The sequence below is a fragment of the Electrophorus electricus genome, chromosome 14 (genome assembly GCF_041902795.1).
Source record: "Electrophorus electricus isolate QZ-2024a chromosome 14, ASM4190279v1, whole genome shotgun sequence".
NCBI classification, from domain to species: Eukaryota; Metazoa; Chordata; class Actinopteri; order Gymnotiformes; family Gymnotidae; genus Electrophorus; species Electrophorus electricus.
Genome location: NC_137510.1, coordinates 26,467,501 through 26,478,511, shown reverse-complemented (window position 1 = coordinate 26,478,511; position 11,011 = coordinate 26,467,501). Strand labels below are relative to the sequence as shown.

The 11,011-nt window shown below is 40.3% G+C and overlaps 1 protein-coding gene and 1 long non-coding RNA gene across 3 annotated transcripts in view; both read right to left on the bottom strand.

Annotated features, from left to right (window-relative positions):
* Nucleotides 1–1,183: 1,183 nt before the first annotated feature.
* On the bottom strand, nt 1,184–3,404 carry LOC145651216 (uncharacterized). Its single transcript, XR_014117023.1, has 4 exons — nt 3,287–3,404; nt 2,304–2,403; nt 1,905–2,026; nt 1,184–1,662 (listed from the first exon to the last, which is right to left on the bottom strand). It is a non-coding gene; the product is annotated as an uncharacterized LOC145651216 (long non-coding RNA).
* A 4,495-nt stretch (nt 3,405–7,899) lies between these two features.
* Nucleotides 7,900–11,011, bottom strand: part of trim46a (tripartite motif containing 46a) — a 12,431-nt gene continuing 9,319 nt past the window's right edge. The window contains exon 12 of one of the 2 annotated variants that reach the window (XM_035530931.2): nt 7,900–11,008. In XM_035530931.2, coding sequence (XP_035386824.1) covers nt 10,624–11,008 — 385 coding nt within the window. In that variant the 3' untranslated portion in view covers nt 7,900–10,623. The remainder of the gene's footprint in view (nt 11,009–11,011) is intronic. The other variant, XR_004776604.2, reaches the window with a different exon arrangement.

Genomic DNA, 11,011 nt, shown 5'->3' with positions numbered 1-11,011 from the left:
TACTGATTTCTCTGGTCCTGCCCAAGTAGGTCACCTCTGACTTTCTCTGGTTTTCCTAAGGAGTTATGACATTATAATACAGCTCTAAGAAAAAATTAAGAGACCACTTCAAAAATGAATCTCAATATATATAACAGCCAACAGTCCATTCCAATGTCTCTGGACATAAAGATTAACGCCTGAACCAAACCTTTAACAAGCCACATGAAAGACTGATGGAGTGTCAACACGGAAGATTAAACTGAAGATCAGGGTTATTCCAACAAATACTGATACTGGACTCCTGAAAATTCGTTTTGTGTTAAAAAGTTATATGAACATGTTGCATGTTTTCAGACTGCATCTTTTTTAAAATTTTTTAATTGACCAGTTCATTTTTTTTTTTTTGCAAATAAACACTCTAAATGACATTTTTAGTGTTTATTTTACTCAAACTCAAACTGTAAATAGTAAAATCAACGTAATAAATTTTAAACGTATTAGAATTATTTTGCTGTGGTCGCAATATTCTCCAAACCTCAATATGAAAACACACACACACACACACTCCCTTCTAACACCTGCTGGCTATGAGGGACGTCTGTGAGGTTAGCCTGTTTTTAAGGGTCAGAGGTCAGAGTTCAGCTTCTAAAGCTATGGCAGGCTGGCTCATCTTTGGTCCAACTGTCCCTTAACCATCCACTTTTCCTCACTGGGGGACCACGTTTATGCCCCTCACTGGGGGACCACGTTTATGCATGCTTACACACACACATTCTTGTACACACACCTGGATTGGTCTCGTGCTCACCACCTGTTCAAATCTCCCCTTTTCTTTGTCTTGCACTGGTCGGCACCCAGTCGAGATCTCAGTCGCACGAGCACCGATCACGACTCCCAGCCACTTTCATTCCCAATCAGCTACTTGCAGTGGTAGCTCAGTGATTAAGGTAAGCTAATCAGAAGGTTGCCAGTTCAAGTCCCACCACTGTTGGGTCCCTGAACAAGATCCTTAACCCTCAATTATTCAAGTTGTGTTCAGTCAGGATTGTAAGTTGCTCTGGATAGAAGCGTCAGATAACTGCTGTAAATTTGAATGTGTTTATTGATTACTGCCCTCATCACGCCCTGTGTTACCCCACAAGGACTCCTGTGTCGACATCATAGTTTTCTTTATGCAAAGATCAATCCACATAGATTAAGATTTCCTTTAGCAACACTGGTGTCTTTAATAACAATATCTTTGTTACACAGGAAAGTTTTATTTTTGCTAAAGTGCTGACAGAACTGGCAGGTGAGTATAGATGTGTCATTTCTTTAATAAGGATAGTGTGTGTGGAACAGTTTTAGGTCCATTTTAATTTTAGGAATATAAACATAAATTCTTTCACCCCTTGATTAACTACACTTAGCTGAATCAGTATAACTCAAGTACAAGATTAACATTTTATGCTCACTGTAACAGAAAACAATATTAAATTGTATTTGTGCTGTAGTGTCATATAAGCAGTGTGTGTTCAGAGATCCATGTGTTTTATCACCTCTGTGGTTTTGTCATTTGAGACTCTTTAAAGCAGTGGGGATGTACAGGATGAGTTTTTCACACTCAGATATGGTGAGGTATCCGTCCCTGTTGGTATCGGCATAGGACATCAAATAATTCAGCATGTCATTACTCAAATACTAGAGAGAAAAGGAGAGAGAGGATTATCAATACATTTAGACATGTATATCATATATATATAACTTTAAATTATATATATATATATATATATATATATATATATATATATATATATATATATATATATATATATATATATATATATATATATATATATAAAGGCAGTACTTCAGGGTTTGCTAAGCCCTGAGAAATGTGAAGTATGTGTGTGTGGCCCTTGCAGTAGAAAGCAGACACTAACCTCAGTTAGTGAGTTTAAGTATGTTCCGAACAAATCAATGATCTGGAAGTTCGACAGATTTCCGTCAGCATTGCTGACACTCTGACACATCTGTTTGGCATTTCCTTGAGTTGGAGAGGTAGCTGTGGAGAAGGAGAGGGAGGGACGTGGATGTCCGAAGACGTCCTCACTGCCGAAATGGCTCAGTGATCCAAATATGTCTACGTACCAATGTGCACTAAATCTAAGTTAATCATGACAAATAGATACTATTTTTCTAGTATCTTTCTATCTTATAAGTCATTCTGCTGTACATTGTGGATCCAGGAACCAATGTGTTTATCAATTATCTTGCATTATTAAGGACTGAACATGCAGTATTCATTCACAGCGGACCGGACACTGGAGATGACTACAAACCTGCCTGGAAACTCACACCAGCAACAAGACCGCACAGGCTCAATACTGCCACCCAGTGACCAAATAGTGCCATTGCAGAAGAGTTTTGGCCAACAGCTTCCTGTGAACGATTATTACAGAATCTTAGTGTGTGTCACTCACACGCGCACACCTGATCAAACACCTCAGTCAAAAACATCCCCAATTCGTAGCGTCATCACACACAAATGACTAAATCGCTGGTCCTGTCAGGGCAGGACTGGCTGACCTCTGCTGGGTTTGTCTTTCAGGTGTTTCTGATGTCTGACATGTGGCCGGCGTGTCTGTGCCCAGGGCCTTCCTAGACCACGTCGAGTTGGATGCAGGGTAGAAACCGTGTGCTTTAGTTCACAGAAAGACTAAGCTACCTAACCGGTCAGTCTGCTAACATTCTTCACTCATCTGTACAGCTCTGTATGATACATGTAATCAAATGTATCAAACCAAAAAACTTGCTTGTTTAGTTTTACTTCGAGTGTTATGTATTTAAATTTGTTTAAATGTTTTTAACTACTTAAAATCAGTTTAAATATACAGCTCAGTTAGGTGACAGGAAAAGACTTGTTGCAAACTTGTTGCAAACTTGTTGCAAAGCAACACTGTGAAAAAATCAATGTTACCCTTCAACTTTATATAATTTTGACTTATGTCAGTCTCCATCATCCATCACTTAGTTCCATCTTTTATCCGTTAGCTTCATCTTCTCCTGCAGATGTAATACTTCCCAAACATGCTTCTGGACACATTCTGTCATGAGGAGGTCAGTTCAAACATCTTACACACCTGGTTCAGCTAACAAACGACCTTGAGAGTATTGCGTTAAAATCAGAGAGCAACACCGAACTGTACCTGTCCCCATGAGACCTACTGCAGGGACCAACGAGGGGCAGGACAAAAAAATGTGAGGTGAGACAGAGGAGCAGAGGTGGTTAGGAGGGATCAGGACCAATGTAGCTGTCCCTTACCTGTGTTAGGTATGAGGAGCTGAGAATCTGTGTGTCCACACAAGCACAGCAGGAGAAGAGTATGTGAATGGCAAAGTGGATGTGAGAATGTGTGTGTGCGTGCGTGCATGCGTGTGTGTGTTCACTTCTTTACCGGAACAATGACAGAGGAATGAGGCATGACGTGTGTGTGTGTGTGTGTGTGTGTGTGTGTGTGTGTGTGTGTGTGTTTGCGTGTAAAGTATTAATAATAAAAAATGTTCAGTATTGATGACTGTAGAATCTTTAACATTGCATCAGAAATAAGAACCATAGATTAGTCACCAACAGTGATTTCCTATCACCTCATTTACAAGCAAATGAAAACACGCAAACAACAAAACACACATTGCGGAATCATACACTTGCCCCACCCAACACACCCATAATTGTGTAATTATCACGTGTACAAATATAGTCCAGGAACACCAGAAAGCATATGTGTTATGATTCAGCAGATGTCAAATGAGTCGTGGCATGTAAACATTATGCCTGCAAACACAAATATAAGCATTGTTGAATATCTCATCATTTCTTATTGTATGTACGTGACACATATGGGCTTAGTTTGTATACACGAAAATATCGGGTTTGTAAAACATGGTAGGGACATTATTACAGGCCTAATTAGTTAACCCAGAGATTATGTCATTAATACACATAAATAAACCATCTAAATATTCATGGAACTCAAAAGAAAAACAACCCGTATTTTAATACTTTGTCTCACTCCGCACACGTGATCTTCACACATGATCTTCATACGTGATCGCTAATGTGCATCTCCACACACCTGTTCTGTGATCAGCTCATTTATACAGTCTATCCTTAATCTATTGATCTTGGGAATGGATTTTGGTTTTTTTTAAATAGGTGACTTTTTTTAAAAAAGCCTGCCTACCAGAACCTCATGATTTTTTAAAAAATGTATTTATTTAGTTGGTTAGTTCTGATTATTATATTGAGATCTAGAGCTAAATCTCTTGAAATAGTCCTAAGGAACCCCCCCCCCCCCCCCGCCCCCCTCAACGTCTAGAAAACTGAGAAATTATCAAAAGAGCTAACAAAATTATCTCCAAAAACAATTGTCTCAAAATAATAATAATAACTATCACAGAAATAGTAGTGGGCTTCTGGACAGGATAGGCATTTTAAAAATAAATAATACTTTTGTCAGAAACAGGAAACACGCAACAGGTTTTTACAGCGTTGTAAAGGCCTTTTGTGCCGTATGATAATGAACTAAAAGATCAACACTACACAGTAAAGATGTTGGACTGGACAGTGATGGGGTTAGTGTAGCACGCATCAGTGTACTCGGTGTACTCGAATACAATAACAGCCGTTATAGCCATGGTATGTTTATCTGGGTAGAATTTTATAGCACGCATTCACAATAAGATTCAAAGAGCTTTACACAGACACGGTAGAGTAAAATAATAATAACGTTTATTAAATCACAAGATCTAACCCTGCAGGAAACTTTCAAATAAAGCAAAATAGTTGTTAACACCACTGCAGTAAATCAAAACAAACACACTGAGGAAAAACACAACATTCCCAAAACTCTGTGAAAAGAACCAAACGCAGAGAATTTAATGGTTACTTCTCATCAGGTGAGAATTAAGCCACAACACAACAGCCATGGTTTTTCATTCTGGTTAACGCTATTGTGGTGTGAGGCAGACCACACCTGCTTGACGCCCGGAGCTTTTATCCTTTACGGAGAGCAAAGTGACACGGTTTCAGACATGGCCTACGATGTGATCAGAGGGTGGGTTTTTTAGAAATTCACCAACTGTGAGCGCTTTTGCTTTTACAGATTTACAGAACTTGATCTGATCTGTGATGTGAGAGTTCCCTCACATCCCAACGGTGATCTGCTGGATTGAGATCTGGTGACTGTGGAGGCCATTTGAGTGCAGAGTTCACTTTCATGTCCAAGAAACCAGTTTGAGTTCATTTGAGCTTTGTGATGGTGTGATATCCTGCTGAAGTATCAGTCAGAAGAGGACACAAGGTCACTGTCATCAGCGCCCCTCCAGGGCCTCGCGGTTCCCATGGCATCGCGCCTGATTTGTTTTCTTCCTCTTTTTGTTTCCATGTGCTTTCTTGTTTTGGTTTTGGTTTCCTTAGTTCCTGTTCCTGTCCTTGGTTTGGTATTTGCTTTCTCATGTGTATCACCTGTTTACTGTTAATCCTCATTAGCCTGTGTATTTAAACCCTGTGTATTTCTCTCTTAGTTTCCTGGTCTTAGGTTAGTTTGCTAGACAGGCCTCTGTCATGATCTCTCTGTCTGTGATTTTTGTTATCACCTGTTTTCTTGTGTATATTTCATCGTTTTGTTCTGTTATGTCTAGAATTCATGTTGGTTGTGTAACATGACTCTGATTCTTGATTCACTCCTCTTAGCGTCTGTGTCCACCTCCAATGGTGGTGTGGTGCAGTCATAGAGGGATGGACATACTCACCAATGTTACTGTGGTAGGCTGTGGCATTTAAATGATACTCAAGGGGCCCAAAGTGTGCCACGAAAATCTCCCCCCCACCACCACCAGCCTATATATAATCATAATCTAGCTCTCCTGGGAGCCTGAGGGTCCTGTGTAGTATCTTAGCTGTTCCCAGGACTGCGATCTTCTGAACTGAGATCTCAGATGTTGTTCCTGGGATCTGCTGGAGTCATTCTCCCAGTTTGGGGGTTATAGCCCATAGTGCTCTGATTACCACGGTAACCACAGTTGCCTTCACCCACCACATCTTTTCCAGCTCTTCTCGCAGCTCTTGGTATTTCTCACGTTCTTTGTGGTCCTGGTGTCTCTATCACTCAGGATCACCAGCTCTCTCACTACGGCCCTCTTCTGCTGTTTATCCACCATGTCCAGTTGGTTTGTCATTACCATCTTCTCTGTCTGTAGCTGAAAGTCCCACAGAATCTTAGCATGGTCATTCTCCACCACCTTCAGGGATGTATCTCACTTTGACCATGAAACAGATGTTTCTCTACACTATACCTGCCACTTGGTTATGGTGTTCCATGTGCGCTCTGCCTGCTAGCATCTTGCATCCCACTGTTATGTGCTGGTTTGTCTCAGGGGCATGTTGTGGTAGATCTCAGCCTCTATTGATCTGGTTTTGTTCCTGTGTTGCCATGATTAGTGCCTCTGTGCTGTATATATAGTTACATCATCAGACAGACTGTCCTGTGATCTATAGTTACATCATCAGACAGACTGTCCTGTGATCTATAGTTACATCATCAGACAGACTGTCCTGTGATCTATAATTACATCATCAGACAGACTGTCCTGTGATCTATAGTTACATCATCAGAGAGACTGTCCTGTGATCTTTAGTTACATCATCAGAGAGACTGTCCTGTGATCTTTAGTTACATCATCAGAGAGACTGTCCTGTGATCTTTAGTTACATCATCAGAGAGACTGTCCTGTGATCTTTAGTTACATCATCAGAGAGACTGTCCTGTGATCTTTAGTTACATCATCAGAGAGACTGTCCTGTGATCTTTAGTTACATCATCAGAGAGACTGTCCTGTGATCTTTAGTTACATCATCAGAGACTGTCCTGTGATCTTTAGTTACATCATCAGAGAGACTGTCCTGTGATCTATAGTTACATCATCAGAGAGACTGTCCTGTGATCTATAGTTACATCATCAGAGAGACTGTCCTATGAGCTATAATTAATTAATGTTCTTATAATTGCAAAATAAGCTGCATTATCAATAAACTGTAAATCAAAATGGCCAAAACATTTACTCATTAAAATTATAAGATTATAAAAAGTTTATGCGCACATTCACAGAAGCTATAACATAATATTTGGTCACAGAGAAAAGTGCATTTTATTGGATTACTAGTATTGAGTCATCTATTATTCAGTCAGTTTTCTTCTCTGACAAGTTCCAATTTAATATTCAGTTTGATGCATTTGAAATCAAATTACTATGGAAAATGATTGCAATCAGAGCAAAGCACTATGGGTAGGTCAGACAGCTCAAACAGGCGATACTGTTTTTATCGCGACAGCCCTAACTAGCATGCTGAACTGAACGACACAGAAAATGCGCGTGGGCTTGAGTGGAGAGAAATGACTAGAGAACTGAAATAGAATAAGGAGCTGGAAGAATGAAGTTTATAGAATGAATCACGTCATGTTTATGAACACATGCGTACATCCAGACACCTGTTCTGTTATGTGTTTGTAATTACTTACATGCTGTTTTTACAAAACGCAATCATTTCATACTTTTGTACAGTTACATTACTCAGCGAGAAACCCTGATCACACGCACACCTGGTGTGGACAGAGAAACGAACACGGTTAAGAAGGGTTAGGACAAGCGTGAATGTCCCTCACCTGCTAGGTGTCCAGTGCTGTTATAGTTATGTTCTCGCTGTGTCAACACTGTGGTACCAGAGTAGCTCTGCTTTATGTACAGAACAAGAACACAAGAGGGATGGACTAAACAATGAGGCGTGAGTGTGTGAGTGTGTGAGTGTGTGTGTGTGTCTGTGTGTGTCCGTGTGTGTGTGTGTGTGTTTAGTGAATACTTATCACATACCTATTTTGATCAATTGTGATCATTTATTTCACTTTTGACTTTTCCAACAACTCCAAGGGCTGAAAACACATTAAAGAAATGCGACATTTTTACATTCACCAGCCATCACATCTGAACAAGTCACTTACGAGCAACGTAAACACAAACAACAGAAACATGGCTCAAAGGCAGAGATTTGTGCAACTGCACTGCCTTTATTGCTGAGTCTAACACCCACAGACCCACACACACACACACACACACACACACACACACACACACACACACACACACACACACACACACACACACACACACATTCAGGTGGTAGGCAAATCAATCAGAAACCGCAGGAAGTCTCTTCATTAGCAACTGCCTTTCAACGCTGGATTTTTTTCTAAAACAGTTGGGTGCAGGTGATTTAGTTAAATAGTGTTAATTAAAAAACCCTTTCTTTCATCTTCAAAATGGGACCTTAGATTCCTGTTGTAATGTTTTGCTGAATTTTCAGTAAAGTAAAGTTTGAACTGGAAATGTCATGAATATTCCCCTTATTAACATGTAGACTGGTCTATTCCCATCTTTATCTTACTCCTCTTTCAGCAAGTGTTTTATTACTGTGCCTAATACATTCAGAATCTTAAACACCTCGTGTTTAGGAACACCCCCCGTGAATCGCAATCATCCCACATCCCAACAGTGTTTCTCCAGTGTGCACAGTTGCATAGTCTACACAGTGTTTACGCGTGAGAAGTAGTTGTGCTGAGATCAACATGTAACCTTTAACATGACAGGACCCTAAAGAATGACGGTATGCACTGAACAAACACACACAGAAAAGTCTAATGGTAGACATGATTACAGGAAATACAGATACAATCAAGAGCCACAAGTTTGGAATATACCGTTATGTCAACACGGCGGGGGTGTGCATTTCAATCCTCCTTCCAGAATACTGCGTAGTTTACTCTAGTCTGCCTCCACCATGCATGTATTTACTTGTACAAGTTGTATTATAATATTGAATCATTCATGGATTTAATCTAAATGATACATTTAATAATATATTCAGTAACTCTATGTTCTAAACAAGTTGTGTGACTGGCTTTAACTGTCCTGACGGAAATGACAATCCTAACTGCTCTTTTTAGGGATCAATGAAGTAAAACAACTACCGTGTAGTTACACCTAGTCTGGACCTTCCACTTCTGACCTAACAATACCATCCCACGTCGGACACCATCTGTAGTGAAGGTGGAGTTTATGTTTGTCACCTGCGAAGGTCAGGTGTCAGGGTGGGTGCAAGGCCTTCGCTATGCATAATCATAGAAATAAACAAACAAATGATTAAATACCCATCTGTGGTTGCATACGTACCATCATAGATTGATTCTGCACTTTTATTCTGAAGAAATCCACATTTATATGTGGATAAACCTACAAAATGAGTCAATCTTAGTTTGAACTAAAACCCACCGATTTCCAGGACAGCTGAGTTTTGACCTGTATTAATCATACAGATGCATGAAATACGTTACCGAAAGCAAAACGGCCCCTCGGCTTGGTCGACCATAGTCAAGGTACACGCTGAAGTTCATCACTTTTCTGTCCCGATAGGGATCATCAGGACTTCCACTCACATAATTAACAGCATGTCAAAGATGGGAAGGTAATTAGAGGTTTGACAATATGCCGTGATAATTTCATAATTATAACATCAAATTAATAAATAGCTATTAGACATCATTTTGTTACATATTATAGAATTGATTATATCATGCTTGGTTAGAAACACTGTGTCAATATAGAGGAGACAGATTTAAAAACAAGTCAGTCTGTCAGAGGTTCTTCTCACTACTAACAGAAGCAGCCCAAACTGAGAGAGATCTGTGATATATTACACTGACTAGCTGTTTATTTACACATTGTCATAACCCTAATTACTATAGTAACGAGCTTTTGAACTGAAAAAATATGGCAGTTCATAATAAAATTGGTTCCATTAATTTGGATGTGATTCCATGTTTTTTAAGAAAACGGTTTCTGTCCAGTTCTGACATTACTACACTTAGTAACGCCATGACGTTACTAAATCTTCACATCCGGCCCCATTAACAAGTGCCGCAGAAAACCTGACCCATAGAGGACACTGTCCAAACACTGTGAGTGGCGCCCTCTATGTGCAGAGCACTGAGCAACAGGACAACCAGCAGTACAACACAGGAACAGACCTAGACCCGTGGTGCAGCAGAGGTCTACACCTGCTCACAACAGCTGAACAAGCCTAGAAAATACAGGTAAGAATCTAAACTGAGGTCTGTTTCCAAAGTACTTAACAGAACTATTTTAGGCGCTTCACAGCCTGTCTATGTGAAAAATAGTTGAGAAATAATGAGAAATCATTCAGTAAATGAGTATTAAAATGAATTATTCATGATATATATGCCTAAAGATGAATCATAGTGGTCATGCAACAACTAAACCTGACACACTTATTTTAGCTAAGTTAAAAAGATCAAATGATTTCTCATTATTTAGTCTCGTAATAATCTGCATATATACAGTCAGCATGCTGTGATTGATACCTAAGTTATAACATAACACATGAGCAAACCTTAATATAAAATGTCACAAATCTGTGAGGCACGAATAAAAAAAAACAAGCTTCCAAGATAAATAAAAGATTCATAAAAGAAACCTCATTTAAAGGTGCCTGTGAGTAAAGAGGTTTGTCCTGAAGAAAGACTAATCGCTTCAGTTACTGACACTGGGAACATGTGACTGGATGGTCACTCTCCTGGGTGCAGTGGGCTCAGTGCTGCGATTGGCTATCAGTTCCTGCAGCTGCAGCGCTCCTCCACCAATAAAACAGAAGGCTGGGCAAACAGGGGCGGAGCAGTCAACAGGCCCCTCCCACAGCACTCGCAGCGAGTGGGCGTCATAGAACCCGACCCGCCCCTTTTCAAAGTCCAAGCACACGCCGAGGCGGGGCGGCAGAGGGGCAGTGAGAGGGGTAGATGATGATGCCCCAGATTTGGGCAGTAGAATCTTGCCCATGCCCATGGTGAGGAAGCAGAACGGAGGCGGGCAGTCCTGAGCATCCTCTGTACCACTGTCATGTCCACTGTCGGGATCGTACCTA